Source organism: Lupinus angustifolius, chromosome LG13 (assembly GCF_001865875.1).
Source record: "Lupinus angustifolius cultivar Tanjil chromosome LG13, LupAngTanjil_v1.0, whole genome shotgun sequence".
Lineage (NCBI taxonomy): Eukaryota > Viridiplantae > Streptophyta > Magnoliopsida > Fabales > Fabaceae > Lupinus > Lupinus angustifolius.
The window spans coordinates 3,179,792-3,203,834 of NC_032021.1; the positions used below are offsets into that span (position 1 = coordinate 3,179,792).

The following is a 24,043-nucleotide window of genomic DNA, read 5'->3' on the forward strand; positions in this document are numbered from 1 at the left end:
ATCGGTTCTAGTACGATTTCGACTTTTTTGTGCAAGCATGAGAAATTCTTTATGCATTGACAGTGTTTACATTAATTATCATTAACTCTTTAAAAAAAATATAAATAAATAATAAATATTCTACTAACTACATATAAATTTTTACATTAATAATATATATGTCTTACCCTCACTAGACGTTCTACTCCCAACCCAATTTAGCAACACCCAAAGTGTGTTGCAAATGCATGAGGTAATAAATTTGCAACCTTAGGATAAATATGCAATATAAGATACATTTATTCTCTAGCTCATTATTTGCAAACTTCCAAATTTTTGTGTTTCTCAATCCTATTAAGATCACATGTTAAGTGAGAGGATATATTTGTTATATATATTTTTTACAAGTAAAGACGCACGTGCGATCCATTTTGGGAAAGTGGGCACGTGGTATGGATAATTCCTGTTCAACGTAACGTGGCAGTTCCCTTTCCTCACCGTTAAAATGTTAATCCCCCTTTCATTTTTCTCCAATCTCTTTCTCACTTCTTGTTTTCTGTTCTTGCGATGTATTCAAAAACCCTAATCTCACTTTCCATTCATTTCTTCCCATAACACGTTTTCATCTCTCTTTCATGTGAGTCACTGAGTCAACCACACCTCTTCAACTTCATCACCCATCATTAAATTCAAGATTTCAATTCTCTTCTCTCTCTTACCTTAATCATCGATCCCTGGGATTGGTGATTAAAATTAAGCTAGATCAGTGATTTCCTATAACCTTGGGGTCTTAATTATTATTTTCATATATTTGATTTGAAAGAAAAAGGATAGATTTTAATTTCTCTTCCAAATTTTGGTTTTTATGGTGCAGATTAGGTTCGCGAAGGTGGAGAATTTTCATTTCGGCGGCAAAATTTGGTAAAATTCGACTATTTTAAAAAAAAGGAAGATTAGGTTTTGTTGTTTAAAGGTTGGGGTGTGAGTGCTGATGAGAATTGTTAGGGGAATGCAGAAATCGTTTTGCGTGGACCTGAAGAAGGTACTTTGCTGGAAGAAGAAATCTTTTATCGAAAAAGGCATTGGAATCGTTGGTCCCAAGGCTAGAACTCGGGACAAACCTATGTAATTTAGGATTTTCAGTCTTTAAAACTAAAGAAATATCCGCGGATTTTTGACACTAGACCTAAATAAACCCGTAGTTGATTGTGTTACAATGACTCGCATATTGGTTCAGAGGGGTTCCACTGGTAGTTCCTCTTCGAATCCAAATCCAAACCGTTCTGGTGGGTCCTCGTCTGCGCGGGGTGAGCCACAGGTTTCAGTTTCCCAGCCTGTGAGGGATGAGGTAAGGGAAGATGAAGTGATGGAAGTAGTTGTTAGTGAGGAGGTTGAGAATAATGGTGATTTTAGTAAGGCAAAAAGTGACGATCTTTCGACAGGGAACCTTCATTTTGAGCAGAATGATGGTTCATGTGATGATGAAGTTGTTGTTGTTGAGAAAGATGTTAAGGATGTGGATGTAGTGAAAGAATCGACTGGACTAAGGATTGCCTCAGAAAACGAGGGCAAAAGTGGGGGTTCTTCTTCTCTTGCTGCGGGCAGTGGTAGTTCTTGTCCACCACCACCTCCTGTTCCACCTCCAAAGCCTTCAGCAGCTAATATAAATTCAAGGAGGAATCTGATGGGGCCTTCGAATTCTGGCAGCATTGGATCATCTCGGAGAGCATCTGTGTGGCCTGTTGTTTCGGCTAGGACTTCACCTGCTGTATCTCGACCTTCTTCTCCCAGGTCTCATAATGAAAGTGATGGGTACAATAGTGCTGATGAACAGAAGCCACACTATGTATCAACTTACGATGATTTAGTGGTAAGTTGATGAACAGAAGACCAGTCCTCATGGGTTTCTATATTGCTACTAATACTTCTAGATGATTCTTTTAGGCTATAATGCTGGAACTGATTCAAATAAAATACTAGTCAGGAATATCAGATAATTTGCTTCACATGTTTATAATGTAATAGAATAACCATGGTAATTAAGTAACTACTTAATTATTGCATATTATAAAGGCATACTTGTTTCTTCGCAGTTATGGACACAAAGTAATCGGCATATTATAAAGGCATACTTGTTAACTAGGTTATTATCTTTTTAGAACATAGAGGTGCTATTATCTTGTAACTTAATCAGTTTATTTAGTTAACAGTGGTGTGTCTTTTGCATATGATACCTGTCATTAATGATTATTCATACTTTATGTTGGAAACTCTGTTGGGTTGTATCTTTAAAGCCTTGCTTCGATACACTTAATGTATTCTTGTATGCTCATATTTGCCGAATTTCTGTTTGAAGGTCTACGTTGATAATGCAATACTGTTGCCTGACAGCTTTTACTAAGATCTTTCTCATGTCTATTAAAAATTCAAATTTGATGGGATATTGACATCTATGACAGGAAAGAGAGCGGCATTTTGTAATTGATATCAGAAGGGCTAAAGGTTATGAAGTTAAAAAAATGATGGAGGATGGAAATTGTCTTTTTCGTGCTATCGCCGATCAGGTGTATGGGGATTCTGAATTGTATGATTTGGTCAGACAGATGTGCATAGATTATATGGTATGATTATGCTTTGGTTTGTACATATTTTTGGTAAATATTTGATACTGTATCTGCTTCAATTCACTATAACTGAAAATATTCCTATCATTAGCATATCGGATTATTCATTTTTTAAATACAATAGGCATCATTTAGTGTTTTAAGAATCCGGGGAGCGTGCAACCCAACCCGATTTAGAGCACAATTTGTGATGTTGCAGACTCGGACAAATCACAATTCCAGTGATCCTGGAATGGAAACAAAACCTCTAACTATTTGTATCGCTGGGGGGTGGAAAATGTATCGATCACAAATCGTATGATACTCCTAACACCAGTACAAAGAGTATTGGTCCAGAAAGTTTTAATTTAATTATCTTTAGCATTTGTTGTTCTCAATGAATTATTGACATTTTACATATTGAGGAAAGCCCCACCTATATACTTTTAAAAGACTTTTAGTATTGCAATTTTACAATATCGAATTTCAGAAGATTTGTTTTTGGGTATCAGAATTAGTGTTGGCTTATAGAAGGTTTAATTGTGCCTAGAATTTAGTATGTGAATGCTGGAATCTCCAAACAATAATAAATGATAGAGTTGGGCTTTTAAGGAGGAAAATCAATAAAAATCAAGGTCTAAGAATTATCGCTGTTAATTGCTAAAATTTGCTGGATATGATTTTTCTTATTTTGTTTTTTATTAAAGTATGTTGATTCCCTCTGCTGATTCTATTAAAAGTTGTATTTGTTTCGAGTTAACTTCATATTATGGTATGTCATTTATTATTTGTAACTTATTTGGTGGTTCATTAATATCTGTCACTCAGCCTGGTTTTTTGTGTATAGTATGTTTATCTGCTTGATGACACATTCTGGATGTTTCTCCCATTCAAACATTAGTGCAGTTTTTGAGAACTGCAAAGGATTTAATATTCACTAGTTTTTTTTTTCTTTCAGGAGCGGGAGAGAGACCACTTTTCTCAGTTTATAACTGAAGGCTTCACATCATACTGTAAGAGGAAGAGAAGGGATAAGGTATGTGACCGTATAGGTTTGGGAAACTATTGTTTCTTGATAGTTGGTTCATGGAAAAACCAATATTTGATAGTCCATAAGGATTTTACGTTTGAATACCTTCTTTGTTTCTCTCCCTTTTAATTTAAAGTAGATTGTGTGGGACATTGCTTAGGATACAAACATGCCAAATTTCCTTCTTGTTTAATGACTTCTATAACAATTTAAAATGGTATACTCTCAAAGCTGTACACAAGGTGTATGATTAATAGAGTGGGTAGTTGAAAATGCATAAATGCTTTAACATACCTGTTAGTCCAAATCCATATGTTGGTTGAGGTTGTTCACTTGCCTCAACCTTTTTTCTTTCGTTTGTACAACATTGATTTTGAAGATCTATCTGTATTGTGAAATTGTTGTGGTTTTCTTCACTTTTCATATCTACATTAAGATATGTTGATTTAGTTACAAAAAGAGGTAACTTCCTTTTGTAACCTGTCATTGATGAATCTTGAATTATTAAAATGAATGTTTGCAATCATTACTTAAATGATATGTATTTGTGTTGTCATCATTAGGAATAGTTGTAGTTAAGTGGTTTACTATGACATTTGACTTGAATCTTAAAAAAAGTGCTTTTAGTTGGACTCTGAACATTACAAACTGTGGAGAAATTAGTTAGGTGAAAACAGCAGTTTGAAAAGTCGGTTCCTCCATTTTCCAGCAGTCTAATATAAATTTACCATTGGAGGATATTGTAAGATACCTATTAGGAACTAACTCTGTTATAATTGTTAATCGACATTGATAACAGAATGTTAATTGTAATTAAGAGGAGTGACTTGTAAATAAAGAATGAATGGTCATCTGGAGAAAATTAGGCACTTGGGAGAGACTAGGCTTTCGAATACCTGGAGAAGTGTGTGAATGTGAGACTGAGAGATGTCTTTCTCTTTGTATCTGGTTCAGCATCTCTCTGATGCTAATACAGAATTGCCGCTGATTAACAAAACATCATTGTTTTCATAATATCATGTCTGGTTCTGTTAGAAATTTAGAAACAGGATAAAAATATAATTTCTCTTCTCCCTTCCTTGACACAATGTACAGCATATCTCTTTGATTAATGTCCTGTATAAGTGTATATGTTAGATAGTGTCAAAACTTCATTGCTTTATTCATTAAGATGTTTTGATTAACTCAAATTTGAGTTTTAGAGTTTCTAATTCTTTAATCAATGCTAGCAATGTGGTTTTGTCCTCCAAAGGAATTTGACATCAAAATCTATATTACCTCTGGTCCTTTTTCAGAAAATCCTTATTCTCATGATTACGGGAATTCCTTGAACCCTCACTCAGATAAAAAATGTCAACTGAGTTAGTGGATCTACGCTCTTGCCAACGGTGTTCAATTTTTTAGCCCAGCATCGTGTAGTTTTCCACACTTATTTTTAGGTAGTAGTAATATCACTTACAGGAATATGTTTGTATGTGGCCGTGCTTGCAGAAAAAGTTACATGCACTATTAGTTTGGTTCTATTGTCTTAGTATTATTATTTTTATTTGAAAGAGTTCCATTGGCAACACACTCCAGTCTCTTGATGCTTCTCAGTTATTCATCTCCCATTTTGTGAAGTGCACGTGTATAGTTTTTAAACTTAAAATTATAGTTTTACATAGTCATTTGAAGAGTAAATCATAACAGTAGCCTCTTGCCTCTTGTACTGTAGCCTTGTAGGTGTTGAGCTTATGATGTGGGTAATCATGAATATTAGCATTGGCTAATTTTTTATGGATACATGGAAATAACCTTGTGAAGTATTAGACACTTGAAAATGGGTTTAATTTTAGCTACATTGATGAGTTGGCAGAGGCTCGAAATCTCCACCCATCCTAACCATCTAAGTTAAGTGATGGTGTTTAAACGTGTGCTTTTTGCATGGCAATACTGCCACTGTTGCGGCACAATTTTAGTATTTTTTTATGAATTGAAACATGAGTAGATAAATTGCATTTATTGTTTTTCCCCTGTACATGTCAGCTTTCATCCTCTCCTTTCAGTCCTGTTGGCTGTCAGATATAGACTCCATTCATCTCTCTACCACCTTGCCTTTGTATTCCTTTTGAATGTTATATAAAATGCAGTTTTAGTTGGTTGCTTAGAATGTGTTCATAGCCTGGCTATAACTTTCCAATTTAGGCATAAACATGTGTTCATTTTTCTTGGCAGGTCTATGGGAACAATGTTGAGATCCAAGCCATGTGTGAAATGTATAATCGCCCCATTCATATATACTTCTACACTACAGGTATGACTTCTGTTTGTAACTTTGATGGTGGTAAATTATAAATGGGTTTTGTCGTATTCAATAACATCAACTAAATATGCAGAACCTATCAATATCTTTCAAGGAAGCTATAACACTGACACACCACCAATCCGATTGAGTTACCATCATGGGAATCATTACAACTCCCTTGTTGACCCACGACGCACAACAATTGGTGCTGGACTTGGGTTCAGTAGTCTTCGCGGGGTAAGTACTGTGCTAGCATTCATTAAGTTGCTATGAATCTTCTCTCTCTTCTTTATTTTGTTTTACATATATATATATATATATTCTACTGAAATCTCAAAACTTTAGGTTTTCCTGCCAACTGAGAAATTAAAGTCAATATTGTATTCTATAATAAATTTTCATAGAAAACTCACATTTTGGGACTCATCATTACATCGATCAATTGGTAATGATTGGCTGTCCATTTGTAATTTATGATGCAGACAAATGTTGACAAAGATCAAGTCAAGGATGCTATTAAATCTCAACAAGACCAACAGATCAATAATGCAAGTATTCTCAATTGTTAGTGTTAACAACAGGTTTTCTAATTTCGTGACAAGAACAATTTTTGTCTTCCTCCTTTTGACAGGCACTTTTAGCTGAGGGACGATTTTACTCTGACCTTGAGCTCACGGAGAAGGAAATTGAACGCATGGTGATGGCAGTTTCTAGAGCTGAGTATCTTGCAGATGGTACATTTAAGCAACAGCTTAGCCATAGAGAATCATCCACCTCAAATGCCGAACCATCATCTTCTGGAGCAAGTGAGTTTCCCACCCTCATATAAGTTAGTTTATTTGCTTCTAAAATTTTATATTACATCTAAAGGTTATCTTGAGGCTTTAAAAAGGAACTTGGTGCTATTAAATTCCGGCGATGTACATGGAATCTCACTTGAGTAATACTTGATTAATCTGAGTTTTTCCTGCTTGAATATTTCTAACTTCACCTTCCTCTTATTAATGAGTGCAGCAGGATCATCCGGCACTGATCCGAAGATGGAAGCTGGGAAAGAGCATGGTTGTGATCTTAGTAGCAGTATGCAGATAGTACTATCAATGGGATTCAGTTACCTCCAAGCTATTGAGGCTTACAGTATATTTGGGGATGATGTTGATTCTATGGTTTGTTACTTGTTGGAAACTGGCAATAGCAGCAGGCGTAAAGGCAAGGCCACTGAATGACTACCACCATCCAAGTTTAGCTAAAACAATTATCATACAACTTTTCTTTTCAAATATAATCCACGTTGCTTAAATAAATATACTCTATTATTGTCTTTAATCTTGTTCAATTTCTTCGTATCTTGAATATTCATGAGGACTATTGGAAAAAATTCAGATATGAATATATTTACCTATAGTTGCACCTTTATTTTTATTTATTTCTTATTTTTATTAACGTTTTAAACTCTGGAAACAACATCCTCAATTGCGAGGGTAAAAATGTATACATATACCCTTCTAAAATCTCACTAGGAGGGAGTTTTATACGTTGAGTTGTATTTTTAGTGTAGATTGTGGCTAAACCTTTATGGATTTAGATTAGTTTACTGAGATTGTCTTTAAAAAAAGTAAGTGGCCACATTCTTCTGTAAAACTTGAATTTATGCATGACCCCTGCGACAGCCACAAGTATACGTAGAAACCCGTCCACTCCACACAACCATTCAAAATTGTTGTGTTCCAATTGCTTGATTGGTGGAAATTAGATAGTCCGGGTCCTTGTTGTATGGGTTTTCGGCTATGGATACTTGTGTTTGGGTCTTGATTTCATTTCAGTTTTATTTTAGTCTGGCAAAGTTCAATTCTGTGACATAGATTGTTAAAGGCTTGGGAACCCACGTGTGAGTCTTTAGGCTCCTAAAAATGGAAAGTGTTTCCATATGGAAACTAAACTTAAAGATTGTGAAATGGAGAATATAAAAGGAAAGAGTGGATTGAATGGAATGAATGCTATATATTGTGCAGGTATTGCTCTCTTACGGAGATCTGAAATGGTGTTTCATACATTGAGTATAAGACTTCACTCTTGAATATTATGCTAAGAGGAATGCTAGTACCGCACTATCTTTTCTTTAATACAAAAATGACATTTGTAATTGGTGAGTTTGATAGCATTTCAGGACATTAGTCTTTCCCGGCACGTTGTTCATCCTTTTCTACCACGACATTCTCTTCACCGCTGCTGACGTCACCTTCCTTGTTAAGCAGTGCTTACTCTCTTTATTAGATAATTTAGTTCCAATGCTTTTTCTGTGTTTCTCAGTTTCACACCCTCGGTTCCTGTTTATTGTCATGAACCATCGCAATACTTTTTTGTTTACCAGTAGAGGTTTATATTTACCCCTTTGTTTGTTACCATTAATTCGCTACACCTATTTCACTTACTGCATAAACTTTCAGGTGTCAAAAAAAGATGGAATGTGGTATAAATAAGTCAAATCATAGGAGAGAATTTAGTGTAATTTCGCCAGAAGTATTATATTAAGTGTGACATGTAGGGAAAACTTGGGAGCAAAATTCAGAGTGGATATTAGGCAGTCTTCACTTTTCGAGAGGGTGGGCGCCGAAATATACTGATTAAATCATCAAGACCCTGTAAAAATAGCATCACTGAGTTAGAAGAGTGCACACGAACTATTTATCTAAAGGGTTGAAATTAATGCAGGTACCCTAGTTGTGATGACCAAGAAACTGAAAAGCACAATCAAATACGATCCCAACGCAAGAAGCAACAGCAAGTCAAATGTCACACTGGCAACCTGTAAAACATAAAATGAATTACTTTAAAGGCTATTAAAGTAGGCATTAATTTCTAACCCAAAAGTACTTTTTCAATTTTTTAGTACTACCAAGGGTATCCCCTCATCTTTTATGAGTAAGGAACTAATCCATTTCGGGTTGCATGACTCTCTCTCTCAACAAGTGTCTATCCCAGGAATCGAACACTTTGACATTTTGGTCATCCCGAATTGAACAATTTGAGTGGCAGTAAAAAGTTTCTCTTAATCGGTGGGAAAGAAGCGGGTAAAGGTCGGTCAAATAACCATCAATTTGATAACATGTAAGCAACAAACAAGGGCCGGAATGATAACTGTCAAAGCCAAACTCTATCATACAAAAATCTATATTTGCTTCAGTTGTGCAGAACAGGGAAAAAGCGAGAAATGCAAATAATCCAAATCCTACATACAGAACAGGGTGAAAAGAAAATAACATCAGATACCTGATATATGTTAAGTTTTGCCCTTGTTGAATCATAGAAGGTGAACATCCCATCTAGCACTTCACTTTGCACATTGACCTCATCAGTGTGATCTTCTAATTCCTAAAAACACGTGGGACACTTAGGTAAGTACACAAGAGTGATGACAAAAGGTAGGCTTCAAATTCAACTCTGGGTATCAAGGGAGTTGAGAAGGAATGAGCACAAAGTCCTTACTGTAATCCTATTGTTTCATTACAATTTACTTGTTTCTAGATTGTCTTTTTACTCCAGAAACATTGGCAGTTCTATACACGCCCACAAATAATTACTCACCCAATGGATGGACCATCCGATGGGCTATTTACACAAAGGATGGACTATTTGATGGGCTATTTACACAAAGGATGGACCATCCGATGGGCTATTTACACAACGGATGGACTATCCATTTGGGGGTGAGGAATGCATTGCGGGTGCGTAAAGAATTGCCCTAGAAATAACACAATATTAGCACTTAAAACAAAGCCCGAAGCACAGCCGAAGACATTCTTGTATTGCAGCTGACATCCCTTAGCTAGGGGTAAATGAAACAAACCCTCAATGATCCGGCAAGAAATTATACCTTTTTAAGGGCTGTAACGAAAGGGTCATCTTTTGAGAAAAATGGTGCCACTCGGGATGTTTGGGACAGAAGATCTAACCATGATCGGACATACGAAGGATTTACAGCCAAACTACTGTTGTCCGCAAAGATTTGGATGTTCTTTCCTTGATGTCCGTAAATATGTCTCTGCAGAAAGTATATCAGAAGACTTAAAATCAAGGAACATGGCACAAAAATAAACATGTGAAAAAGATAGCTAATGCTTTATGTTGCAGCAATAGATATTGGGGACTTTTTTTTCTTTTTTTGAGCTACCTTAGAAATATCAAAGTATTTACCCATCGTTTCTTACACAAAACAATAGCTAGATTTTTTTACATTAACAGCATGTCATATTCCAAATTTTATTTTATTTCTCGAATTTTACTATCTTCATGAGGTGAAATTAATCTTACCGCAAGACTCTCAGCAATTAATTTCACACTTCTGGTAATTGCCATTTCGTTGACAAAATGCCTGTAGAATGAAGGGGTCAGCAAACAGCCTTAGAAATAACAAGGTTCTGGAATTCAGGTTAAAAGATGAACCTGCTGTCAACCAAACCACCAGTGCTTTCTAGCAATTCAGGTGCAGTAGAGAGCTCAGAGAGAGTGGCAGCCGTAACTCTCAGCCTTGAAAACTGTTCATGCTCCCAAGCTACCTACAGCAGATGACTAGCTTTATTACCCAGCTTTAGTAGTAGCGTATAGACAGAAAATGTAGAAAGGGTATGTTTTCAGTAGGTCAGGAAACATTTGAACGAGAGATGAAACATTTGAAGAGGTAACGGGTAAGTAAATTAGTAATATGGTGCTGCAGATCCAATAGTAAGTCAAAAATATTTCTTTCAGGAACTAAGTCTTAGGATCTCTTGAATGAAGCAACATACAACAGAAAATGATTAGACATCAGATTAACATGAAAATCAGAACAAAAACATCATAGGTTTACACTTCTTTGATAGACATACATAAACCATATAAGTTTAAATGTTTAGTTCAGGGTGATAAAATGAGTGAAAGGGGGACAGTATTTGTCTGAAACTAAATATCAACTACTGAATTTATCACTTACTCGAGGATTTGAAATATTTATTTTCTTATGCTTCAGATTAACTTTAAAGCCTAACTCTTCTGCGACACCTGAAAAATCCTAAAATAATATTTGTGATCAAAAGTCATGAAGACAACTGCATGTCAATCCATTTAAGTGAAATCTGTGCCACTGCGACAAATCACTTACTTCCATAATTTGTTTAATATAGGCATTTTCTGGAGGCTTAGACACATGAACCCACAATTCATTTTCCCATGACCCAATACTATTTAAGCATATAGCATAATCAATGCTCTCACGAAGACGTTGATCCAAGCTTCTAAGCCACTGCAAAAATGAAGAATTTATGTTAAAAAAATAATAACATGTAGGGAAGGCTGACTATGTGACAGACCTACCAGCAAACAAATGAACTTTGAAACAGAATATATCACCTTACGAGTTCCATTATAGTTGTAAGGGCCACCAGACGTTAGCCCAAAGAGCAGGTTGTATTGTCCTCTTGTCTTTGGATTAGAATATAACAGAGAAAACAACCTAGCTACTTCAAGAAGAGCCACAGCACCACTTCCACCACTATCGCTTCCCACTGATAATGCCTACAATTACAGATATTTAACACAATCTTCATTTCCTGCAGTTTGGTTTTATTCGTGGAATTAATAAAATAACATACAGGAGCAGCCCCAAAGGTGTCATATGATGCCACTATCGCAATGGTGGGTAATTGATGAGCGCCATCATCTGTCTTCAATCCTGCCAACCATCCCTGCAACCATATCAAAGATACAATCCATAAAAACTTCGACCTAAAAATGTCAATTATAAGACGCAACTTGTGATATTGAACTCAGATTCTGCATGTTTCTGAGTAATATAGTAGCATAATCAGGAGCTAAATAATTAGAAAATATATCAATTTCTGATTAACATTATATTTGTTGGACATGTCTTAAACTGTTTTATTTTCCAACCTTGATATATAAATAATAAGTTCACATTTCAACATCTATAATCAATCTGCAACTTGTACAAAGTTTAGAAGATCTGAAGATGATGTCAGGAAATGTAGGCCTAAATTGAAGAATACATGCTACTTCTAAAACATAAACACAAAAAAGAAAGAAAAAATACGGCATATTCGTAGAAATTCATTAGCTTTATTATATACACAAGCAAATAAAACCAGAAAAAATACCATGTCTCTCAACTAATATATCCATTGACAAAATCAGATCAAGAAATTAAAAACATATTAGTTTGATTTCAAACAATCTCATAATGGTGTCTAATAACATCAGGTTTTAACACATATGTAAGTCTTAAAAAATTAGCAAACGCATCACCCAAGAGTATCAACCCAATAGTATTTCTCAAAAAGCTTGAACACACCTGAATATTTGAAACAGGTGGAGATCCAACTTTCTTTGGTTCTGGAGCTGAAACAACAAATTTGTATCTGCAACGTCTCAAAAAACAAAATAATAATGTAAAAGATACTAACCAAAGAAAAAAAATAAACCTGGAAATGGCACAATATACAATTGAATAAACTTAATCCAGAAAGAAAACAAAAGGATAAGAGAAATATAATATAAAAAACTAGAACAGAAGATATCTGCTACCCAAAACTTAGAAATATATATAAGTTAAATAAGCACTATCCAATTAATCAAGTCATAAAATTCAACACAGCATATCTTGACCATTTAGAGAAATTCACAAAACTTAATTAAAGCAGTGACTTTGAAATCAGTAGATAAAAGAAATATAATATAAAAAACTAACAGAAGATATCTGCTACCCAAAACTTAGAAATATATATAAGTTAAATAAGCACTATCCAATTAATCAAGTCATAAAATTCAACACACCTTATCTTGACCATTTAGAGAAATTCGCAAAACTTAATTAAAGCAATGAAAGCTTTATTCACTGAGCTGAACTCACCCGCCAGTAGTTGCAGTAGCAGGCTGACCAGCGGCATCATTCTTCTTGATATCAGTTAACACAGCATCAATAGTGTCATCCTCAAAGGCAAAATAAACAGGATACTGTAACGAGATGCAGCACCAAAAATGTTACACTTCCACCACAATTACAGAAATAGAATGATAGATGTAAAAGGATAACGTGATAAGAGAAAAAAACATAATTGCAAGAAAATTGTTCCTCGCTGTCAAATGAAATGGATGTCATGTCACACCTACTGAAAAGAAAAAGGTATTAATTTCTTTTTTCCTATCTTAAATAGGAAAAACATTTAATAATTGGATAATACTGCAACTAAGCATAAAAAGGTCCTTGTCACTTCTCTCACACAGGAACAAGAAAAAATTGTCATTACAATTAGCAGCAAGCTGACATAGTCCTCATGTAGATAATTGAGAAACCAAATTTAGCAGCTTATTACTTATGCAGTATGTTGATTGTGAGACATACTTTGAGATGACTAGCAGTCCATGCTATAAGCTAGAGGAATAGTACTGGTGGAAAAGCTAGGGTATAAAATAGTAATTAAGCAACAAAACTAGTTGATTTTTCAAGTGTTGCTCAGCAGTCAGAAGTATCAATCAAGGGCCTAAGATGCATGCAAACACATGGCCTGTGGACCACTGCTGCACGCACATCATGACATTTGTAACCCAAATAAGTTTGACATGCATAAAAAGCCTATATAAAATGTCTTTAGTCATCATTGAATTGTTGGGACACTTACAAGGCCAATTTTCCTTCATAAAAGCAGCTAGGTGCTTAGAAATACACCTTAGTCAGGAACGCCGCATAAATAACTTTCAAGGTATATTAAAACTCAGTGACATAAAAGAAAGAAAGTCATCATAATGATAATGTGAAGGAAATTTAGTTCATGAAAAAGTCAATTACCACACTTCCAGATGGCAAATGTTTTATTTTATACGAAATTTTTCCAAAAGAAAAAAAGTAATGACAATAATCTAGGAGAAGCTGTCTGAACTCTGAAATATACTCACAGGTAAGTTAGCATGTATCAGTATTTGTTCAAGTTCAGCCAACACATTCTTCAGTAGCTCTTTGCTTCCATCTGGATGGTTACTAGCACCTTTCTTACCAAAATTGAACATCTGGGGCAGCAAAAATATTAAACCCCCCAGAGGCTTGCTTTCAGCAATATATTCTGCCATATTGTAATCACAATTTTTAATCTTGGGAGATTGCAATTGAGGCAAAATAACATTCTTAAAATAATGGTCATCATGATAAGGACAAAAAACATCAAGCATTCAACTAGAACAATAACATAAAAACAGGATGGTCTTTGAATAATAAATTATCTATTGCCAGAGTTTGACTATAACAGATAATGTTGGGTTGTGTCGAGCACAACAACTAGGTTGTCAATTTATAAACCGTTGCCAAGTAGTGAGACCCATTTCAAATTGGAGACTCACAACATCGATGTTACTGTGCTGTTTTTAAACTACTAATGTTGTATTAAGTACTGATAGACTTGATAATAATACACTATATGCTAAAGTACTTCCCAGACACACTATTAAGAGTGCGTTTGGATAATATTAGATGAACTTGATTTTGATTAGAATTGAACTTGTTGCATAGGGTTATGTTTGGAAACTATTCTTTTTGACAAATGATTTATAAAACTATGTTTCAATGTGTAATTGCCAAAATGGATATGAATGCACTAAGAAAGTAAAAGCAGATTCGGCCATTCGGGTAAAATCTGTAGTTAATAGCCCCGCTATCGCACTGGCGTGGCATTTAGTGGCCAGGGGGCACATTGCGAACATGTGTTGAGATGTGTTATTCTGATGTGGCATATCACAACTGTTGTTCCCGCTGCCTTCATGGGCTGCTAGAACTAGGGCTTTTCTGCTTCCCAAACATTTTCCTTGCAATTTTATCCCCACTTTGACTCATCAATGTTCTATTTAGCCCTCTTGAACTCAGAAAATCTCTATTTTTCCCTCTCTATATCTTATAAAATGTCTTATATAATGTCGCGTAAACTGGTAGATCTCAATTTTACCCTTAGGTAGATTGGCTCTCCCCACTAACCTTCCTCGCACGGAAAGAACCTTACTATTCCAGCACCCCATCCCTTTTCTGGCCAATCTCAATAATATTCTGACAGTCAGATATCCTTTGTTTTTTGAAGCCCATCGCTTTCCTGGCAAGCATGACCAGTTTCTGGGAAGTCCAGTGACATTTCAGCACTCACCCACTCTATTTGCAGGTCATTTGACTGTACTCTGTGGGAGCTATACCTCTAATGAGTTCTCTGATCAGTCATCTTGTACCTGGGTCATCCCACTACCCGCTATCCCATTATTGTATTTTTTTGGGGTCGGACACTACCCGTGATTAAATAAATAGGGAAAATAAACACAGATTCCGGTGGACTGAACACAGAAGCAACAAATTTTGCTCCTGCCCAAATTCTGTTCATCCAACTCACCAAATGGTTTTATATGCAAACCAATTATCACGAAAAAAAATAGCAAACTATACTTTCTCATTATGGATTTCTAATACTATATGATGTGGCAAATCAATTAGCACGCTCTACTACTATATGATGTGGCACTGACATCTTAACCAGATTAGTACTTTCTCATTATGGATTTCTAATGTTCCTCCTTTATATACCTCTCAAATTAGTATAAATAGATTGTTAGCATATTAAATGAATTATACCTTTTGAGTGCATAGCTAGATTCCTTAACTCCTTTTAACCCCAAACTAAAATCCATCTTTTGATTCCCTAAACCATGTACTTCAATCAAGATCGAACCACTGTTCTCTCTGACCTTGAACATTCACAATCTAAAGACCTCTAAAGTTCCTAAAATGATTTTAGCGATTACTGCTAAATTGATCCAAATTCAAGCTTGGCTCTCGTTAGTTGAAAACTCCAGACTCGGTTTAACTGCCGCAATCATTTACACTAACTATAAAAAAATCGCATAGCAAGAAAATCATCACTGCAACAAAATCTGAGCTGTTTGCAAACACTCGGTCGTAACTTACAAAATTCCGAATCACGCTACACGTCACAATCAAGAAAACAAAACAAAAAAACAGAAAGAAGAAGGATAAGGACCTTTGACAAAAGACATGTTGAGTTCACGAAGAGGGATGAGGAGAACGGAGCGTGAGAGATCGGAGTGAGGAGAGAAGTGAAGAGAAGCAGCATGATGGTTGAGGCTCGCCAATCGAGATCCAAACGGCACACCAGACATGTCGTATTGAATGAGACGATAGACGTCGACGACGGTGGCGCCGTCGCAGAGTTCGACGCAGGCGACGAGGACGAAGACAAGTGCAATCACCGAATCCATGAGAATGTCACGATGAGGGCGAAGTTTTGTTGGCGCCATAGCCATGGAGATTATATTTGAATTCTAGGGTTTCTAACTTTGCAAAATGGATAGAACTATAAAACAATTCTGATCTATAGTGAAATATAATTATGTATTAAGTTATTTTATTTTATTTTTTGTTTGGCAGAGCACATGGATACAAAATGAAAATGGTGAAGAGAAAGTGAAGTTGATCCAACAGGGAAGGTTAGCTGAATTCAGTTGCAGCATAGTGAATGAGATTTAAGTACTTATTTATTTGTTTGTTTATCTTGTTTTAGGAATATTCTTTTTCTAGTATGAGCCTTTACAATTTACATTACAATGAACAAAATAAAAATAAAACCAAAATATACATTTTCTTGAGGTTATTACTTTATTGGAGCTATTTCCATGGATGGTAACATGCAAGGTTTTTATTATTTTAGGGAAAGTTCCCAAAACTTTCTTAAAATTTATGTATAAACTAATTTTTCTACCTAATTGTTTCTTAAACCTTAACTACTGGTAAAAGTGTAAAACTAATCTATATATATAGACAATTTTAAATTACTAACAATAAAAATTAATATATTATTTTTTCCTACTTACTATATCTTTTGCTTATAATATTGGATCTCTAGCAAAAACAAATAATATAAGGCAAAAATATATGGACTTCATCAATTCCTCTCCTACAAGCACCATAAACACAAATGTCAACATTAGTAGTTTTTTGGGCAGGATCAATTTTTCATGGATGAGCATGAGGATGTTCCACATGAGCATATTTTTGTAGTTCCAAGTAACTTCTCATAAACTTACATTGATGCTTAATGTTAGTAATTTAAAGTTATATATATATAGGAACCAATTTCATCAATAAAAAAAATAGTATACCGAGTCAAACTATAAAATACATAAAGTTTAAAGGTTTTTGTGAACTTTTCCCTTATATATAATATTCCACATTTTCCTTTAGAGTAAATTACATTGACACCCCTAAGTTTTAGTGAAATTACACAAACCACTCTTCACTTTTTTACGCCTACACAAACCCCCTAATTTTTATTTATACTTTCATTACATTAACCACCCCTGCATGAGAAATAAGTGTATTCTTTTAAACAAAAAATATGATAAATATAATTAAGTTAAACAAAATATGGTATATTGTGGAGACAAATCCAAATAATGTACAAATCAATGTATCTTTATTATTTTTTGTTGCAAGATGCATCAACAAATTTAAAGATATATTGTTTAAATCGCTCTTATACTATATCATAACGAGTCAAAAATAATATAGAGCTATTGACTCATATATTACTTGGATTTGTCTCCACGATATATCATGTTTTGTTTAACAAAATTGCATTTATCATATTTTTTGTTTTTTGTCTAAAAGATCACACTGATTTCTAGTGCAGGGGTGATCAATGTAATGAAATGAAAGTAAAAAAAAGTATGAGGGTTGTGTAGGTGTAAAAAAGTGAAGGGTGATTTATGTAATTTCGCTAAAACTCAGGTGTGTCAGTGTAATTTTAAAAATGTCGCTCACTATAATGATAATAAAATATTAGAAATTTTCTTAATTTAAGGTGGATTTTTCTCCTCTTCCACTTCATCATTATTTATAGTATCATCATCTTGTATGAGTTAAGAAGGCATGGAAAAATGATGACATAAAGTTTCTGCAAATGCATACAATGGTATGTTCGATTGTATATTAAACATTGATGGTAATGACTTATGAAATTGAAAACTTGAAGCTACATGGGTGAAGGACTAGGGAGGAGTATATGATGCAAAGCCTTGGAACTCATAGGTTTGTCCATATTAAGAGTATGTGATGGGGTTTCTTCAAAATTGAGCTTGAGTTTCAAGCATATTAAAATACTGAGTGTGAAGTGCTTGATGAGGATATGTGCACAAGGGTAGTGGATTTAGCTTCTCTACGATATTCATCATCTTATTATAAGCGAATTTGATGTCATTGATGGTCTGTGTGTGATTGATATGAAATAGTTGTTTGGTCATTAAATGTCCTCGCAAAGTTAAGCTACACAATATTGGTAACATTATAATGATATATGTTGAATAAATTCATAAATGAATATTCTTACAACTTAATCAGCTCAATTTGGAGATATAGATATTTCATGGTTTTATGTAAGGACTATTCCTGGAAAGCCTAAAACATTCTATCAAAAACGACAATGTTGGAATTTTCAATATCATCAATAAAATTGTGAGATGCATCATATTTCATAATTTTACAGAGTGTAAGGTGTTAGATATTGATCACCCATCTTAATACAATGTGTATAATTTCTTCTAGATATCAAAAATATGAGTCATAATTATTTCTTTGGAACTTCATACCTTTTTATACCTAATTGTATGGGTGAGCATGATATGACCATATCTGCTCACCAGTTTGGCTTGATCATAATCGCGTCAAATATAGTTGGATTTAATCGAATCTAGGTTTGGGTTTAAAAATCAGACCCATACAATATTTTAGGTCAGGTAAAGTATAAACATGATCCAACTCAACTCGGATAATGGTCACTCATTCACTATGTTTGTGTGTGCGTCTATTCAATTGCATACATAATAATGACATATCTTTGGTCGAAAATATCATTAGTTCTCTAATTTTTGCATCATATATACATGACTAACGATATATACATATATCATTTTACATAGCCATACACTTCACATGTTTGGCATTATCAAATGATACAAGTATTGGGTAAAAATCTACAACGCACTAGACTACATATTCATAATAATATGTAATATTAAGATGACTTTATCTAAAAAGTATGTGCATTATATTCCATCAGGTCTATGACCAGTTTTGGGTTCAAAGGCTGACTCAACCAATATTTAAGGTGATATTACCTTCGAATCTAGAATCAAATTCGGATTCAACAGAGTAACCTAACCAACATTTATAATCGGGAAAATGGCAAACTTTACCCGAATTATGCTCACTCCTTCCTAATTACAAAAGGCAAATGAACAATCAATGTTTTGAGGAATGACTTTATTAGGATGCCAAGTCCTTCATACACTATATCAACAATACAATTATAACTTCTTTATTTTTATGATAGTCATAATTACAATTATATCATCCGAAGTTGTCCTTTTTCCATAATGATGAATTGAATTTAAAGGAAAAGTACTATGTAGTTATAAAAGGTCCCACCGAGATTTGAACTCGGGTTACTGGATTCAGAGTCCAATGTCCTGACCACTAGACCATGGGACCAATGATGTTGGAATTTTAATACAATTATTATCTATATTATATAATGTACAAATCAATGTATCTTTATTATTTTTTGTTGCAAGATGCATCAACAAATTTAAAGATATATTGTTTAAATCGCTCTTATACTATATCATAACGAGTCAAAAATAATATAGAGCTATTGACTCATATATTACTTGGATTTGTCTCCACGATATATCATGTTTTGTTTAACAAAATTGCATTTATCATATTTTTTGTTTTTTGTCTAAAAGATCACACTGATTTCTAGTGCAGGGGTGATCAATGTAATGAAATGAAAGTAAAAAAAAGTATGAGGGTTGTGTAGGTGTAAAAAAGTGAAGGGTGATTTATGTAATTTCGCTAAAACTCAGGTGTGTCAGTGTAATTTTAAAAATGTCGCTCACTATAATGATAATAAAATATTAGAAATTTTCTTAATTTAAGGTGGATTTTTCTCCTCTTCCACTTCATCATTATTTATAGTATCATCATCTTGTATGAGTTAAGAAGGCATGGAAAAATGATGACATAAAGTTTCTGCAAATGCATACAATGGTATGTTCGATTGTATATTAAACATTGATGGTAATGACTTATGAAATTGAAAACTTGAAGCTACATGGGTGAAGGACTAGGGAGGAGTATATGATGCAAAGCCTTGGAACTCATAGGTTTGTCCATATTAAGAGTATGTGATGGGGTTTCTTCAAAATTGAGCTTGAGTTTCAAGCATATTAAAATACTGAGTGTGAAGTGCTTGATGAGGATATGTGCACAAGGGTAGTGGATTTAGCTTCTCTACGATATTCATCATCTTATTATAAGCGAATTTGATGTCATTGATGGTCTGTGTGTGATTGATATGAAATAGTTGTTTGGTCATTAAATGTCCTCGCAAAGTTAAGCTACACAATATTGGTAACATTATAATGATATATGTTGAATAAATTCATAAATGAATATTCTTACAACTTAATCAGCTCAATTTGGAGATATAGATATTTCATGGTTTTATGTAAGGACTATTCCTGGAAAGCCTAAAACATTCTATCAAAAACGACAATGTTGGAATTTTCAATATCATCAATAAAATTGTGAGATGCATCATATTTCATAATTTTACAGAGTGTAAGGTGTTAGATATTGATCACCCATCTTAATACAATGTGTATAATTTCTTCTAGATATCAAAAATATGAGTCATAATTATTTCTTTGGAACTTCATACCTTTTTATACCTAATTGTATGGGTGAGCATGATATGACCATATCTGCTCACCAGTTTGGCTTGATCATAATCGCGTCAAATATAGTTGGATTTAATCGAATCTAGGTTTGGGTTTAAAAATCAGACCCATACAATATTTTAGGTCAGGTAAAGTATAAACATGATCCAACTCAACTCGGATAATGGTCACTCATTCACTATGTTTGTGTGTGCGTCTATTCAATTGCATACATAATAATGACATATCTTTGGTCGAAAATATCATTAGTTCTCTAATTTTTGCATCATATATACATGACTAACGATATATACATATATCATTTTACATAGCCATACACTTCACATGTTTGGCATTATCAAATGATACAAGTATTGGGTAAAAATCTACAACGCACTAGACTACATATTCATAATAATATGTAATATTAAGATGACTTTATCTAAAAAGTATGTGCATTATATTCCATCAGGTCTATGACCAGTTTTGGGTTCAAAGGCTGACTCAACCAATATTTAAGGTGATATTACCTTCGAATCTAGAATCAAATTCGGATTCAACAGAGTAACCTAACCAACATTTATAATCGGGAAAATGGCAAACTTTACCCGAATTATGCTCACTCCTTCCTAATTACAAAAGGCAAATGAACAATCAATGTTTTGAGGAATGACTTTATTAGGATGCCAAGTCCTTCATACACTATATCAACAATACAATTATAACTTCTTTATTTTTATGATAGTCATAATTACAATTATATCATCCGAAGTTGTCCTTTTTCCATAATGATGAATTGAATTTAAAGGAAAAGTACTATGTAGTTATAAAAGGTCCCACCGAGATTTGAACTCGGGTTACTGGATTCAGAGTCCAATGTCCTGACCACTAGACCATGGGACCAATGATGTTGGAATTTTAATACAATTATTATCTATATTATATAATAACATGCATTTAATGATGTATACACACATTTTGTGGTTAGACTTAATAAATGATGCAAACGTTTGATCCGGTTATGGCTGGTTAAGTGGCACCTGGGCTCTTTATGAATAGAGATCATGTGTCCCAAAATAATTATGCCTTAATATATTGATTAATCAATTTTTCTAAGTAATACAAAAATGATATTTTATATTTTTAATTTTTTTCTTTTAAATTATGTGACATTTATCAATTCGACAGGACATGAAATTAAGAATGGAACTAGGTGATCAGCTCTTTATAACCCTCACCTTTGGGCAAATTAGTTTCAAGGGAGTGACAGAAAACTACTTTTGAATTCCTCATAACTTTATAATAATATATGTGAACGAGGATATCTTGACAAATGATGCTACTATTTTATTTTCATTGAACTTCAATAATGCTAGCCCCTTCCCATAAATTATTTTACTTACTATTTGTCTCATTTAGCAAAAGCAATAATGATTGTTACCAACTTCAAACACAAATGTCAATTGGTAACTAAATTAGGTGTGAAAAGTGAAAACTCAATTGGGTTTAAACCTGTTTTCCTTTCCCTACAAGAAAACTCCCACTTCTGTCCTTTGGGGTATATCTAAGGAAGATATAGTATGTGGGCCTAAAACAATTGAAGTAAAAGGAAGTGATAAAAGCTGCAGGGTTCATTAAAGAAGATAAACTTGGTATAAATGCAATAGCTGTGCATGTTTTTGCATACTCACAGAGTCACAGACATAAAGGGCAAAACAGCCATTGTGGGGCCATGGGACCCCACATGCAACAGGCAAAGTGTTTTATGACCATAGGAAGATTTGGTTTGAAGAAGAAAATTCATCTATGGTTTTCCAGATATTGAACCGTTTATTTTAGGCCCACCTCGTTTAATTCAGTTCTCTGCTATATGTTTGTCATTTGTGAGCCTGTGAAGGAAGAGAGTGACTTGTGGATATGATTAACAGTAGATGCAGAAATTCACATTGGTGCAGTAACCAAAGTAGAAAATAATATGCCTACATAAAGTCTAAGGACTTCTTATAATTTCAATGCATCATATAATACGTGATTAATGACTATGGAATATAAATAAGAGTATAATATTTAAATATGTGAAAATTTATTATTAATTATTGGTTTATATTATTTATATTTAAGTTAATGATACTTAAATATAGAATTGATAATAAAGTGAATTAACTCAGTATTCATTTGAAATTTAATTTACTATTTAGCTTGATAAACTTGGTTCATGAATTGAATGAGCTGAATTTGAGCTGGAAATTGAGATTTTTAAATAAACGAGCCAAACCTAAGTTGGATAGAGTTCGACTCGTTAGGTTCATGAGCTGGCTTTATATATATATATATTATATGAATTAATTAATTTTTATGTTTATTATGACTCATGCATTATTTTTTATATTTATTGTTATTATATATATAAACAATGTTATATATATATATATATATAAATTTGCAGTATTTTTTAAAAATTAATTAACTATTTAAGTTGTCTAAATAAACTAATTCGAAGTGAACCGAACAGTTCACGAACTTTAACTGAGTCGGACGCGAGCTAAAAAAATAACTCGTATTGAACTTGAGTCGAGTTTTGAGTCGAACCAATCCTTATCGAGTTGAGTTGAGCTAAACTCTGGTTTGACTCGGTTCGGCTCGTTTCTAGCCCTACTTAAATATGAATGATAAAGCAACAATGTAAAAAGTTCTCACATTATCATACATTTTCCCGGTAGAGATAATCGAGATTTCATTGCTGTACCACCCCGGTCATCCAGATGACCCATCTGCTTGGGTGGTCTCCTCTCTCAACCGACCAAGGCCCAGACATGACCAGTTGAAGGACTTCATAGGCTCATTGACCGGACTTCTGGGTCAGGTTTGAGACCACTTCCACATGACATGCCGTCAACAATGCACTACCATGCCATCTGCAATCCCATCTATCCTCCTGCTAACACGACAAGGACATACTGCAATATAGCTATCAAACCTGCCACTAACAATAAATCAATTATACACAACGTATGAACCTCCAATCCAACTTACTAAGTCATCCCTAAAAGAACAACTGCAACACATAAATGTCATTTTACATAATAGAATTGTGTGTGGTCTCCTCTCAAGTACATTAGCATTTTAAGAGAAACAACTTAATGTAAAACACTAAATATAAGCATTTTAAAGTATATAAAATCAATTTTATATGATAACCAAAATCAAAATCAAAATCGTCAAGGCTAAAAATATATTTAATTCTAATTCCTTTTTGAGCAATCACAAATGACCCCTTCATTATTTAGCATTCAATGCACTAAATGCATCCTCCAGACCATAATTAACTTCCCCTCT

The 24,043-nt window shown here is 34.0% G+C and overlaps 2 protein-coding genes and 2 non-coding genes across 8 annotated transcripts; 1 reads left to right on the top strand and 3 right to left on the bottom strand.

Annotated features, from left to right (window-relative positions):
- LOC109325590 (OTU domain-containing protein 5-A) lies at window positions 447-7,222 on the top strand. 4 transcript variants are annotated; one of them, XM_019558038.1, is made up of 10 exons: window positions 447-616; window positions 854-900; window positions 995-1,849; window positions 2,439-2,600; window positions 3,541-3,618; window positions 5,827-5,905; window positions 5,988-6,133; window positions 6,379-6,444; window positions 6,528-6,706; window positions 6,906-7,222. In XM_019558038.1, the coding sequence occupies exons 3-10, from the start codon at window positions 1,196-1,198 to the stop codon at window positions 7,120-7,122; spliced, it is 1,581 nt and encodes a 526-aa protein (XP_019413583.1). In that variant the 5' UTR covers window positions 447-616; window positions 854-900; window positions 995-1,195; the 3' UTR covers window positions 7,123-7,222. The 4 variants fall into 4 exon arrangements, with proteins under 4 accessions (XP_019413583.1, XP_019413582.1, XP_019413585.1 ...); XM_019558037.1 differs by having other exon boundaries at window positions 854-1,849; XM_019558040.1 differs by having other exon boundaries at window positions 854-1,849; window positions 6,528-6,702; window positions 6,914-7,122.
- LOC109325477 (nicalin-1-like) lies at window positions 8,345-23,545 on the bottom strand. Of its 2 annotated transcripts, XM_019557877.1 has the most exons (15): window positions 23,538-23,545; window positions 15,952-16,297; window positions 13,841-14,004; window positions 12,798-12,901; window positions 12,240-12,306; window positions 11,524-11,616; window positions 11,282-11,446; window positions 11,034-11,174; window positions 10,866-10,943; window positions 10,340-10,452; window positions 10,208-10,268; window positions 9,771-9,938; window positions 9,167-9,268; window positions 8,613-8,702; window positions 8,345-8,536 (listed from the first exon to the last, which is right to left on the bottom strand). In XM_019557877.1, exons 2-15 carry the CDS (start codon window positions 16,232-16,234, stop codon window positions 8,474-8,476), a joined length of 1,692 nt encoding a protein of 563 aa, XP_019413422.1. In that variant the 5' UTR covers window positions 16,235-16,297; window positions 23,538-23,545; the 3' UTR covers window positions 8,345-8,473. The 2 variants fall into 2 exon arrangements, with proteins under 2 accessions (XP_019413422.1, XP_019413421.1); XM_019557876.1 differs by lacking the exon at window positions 23,538-23,545 and having other exon boundaries at window positions 15,952-16,448.
- On the bottom strand, window positions 19,404-19,475 carry TRNAQ-CUG. The gene has a single exon. It is a non-coding gene; the product is annotated as a tRNA-Gln (tRNA).
- Window positions 21,539-21,610, bottom strand: TRNAQ-CUG. Its single transcript has one exon. It is a non-coding gene; the product is annotated as a tRNA-Gln (tRNA).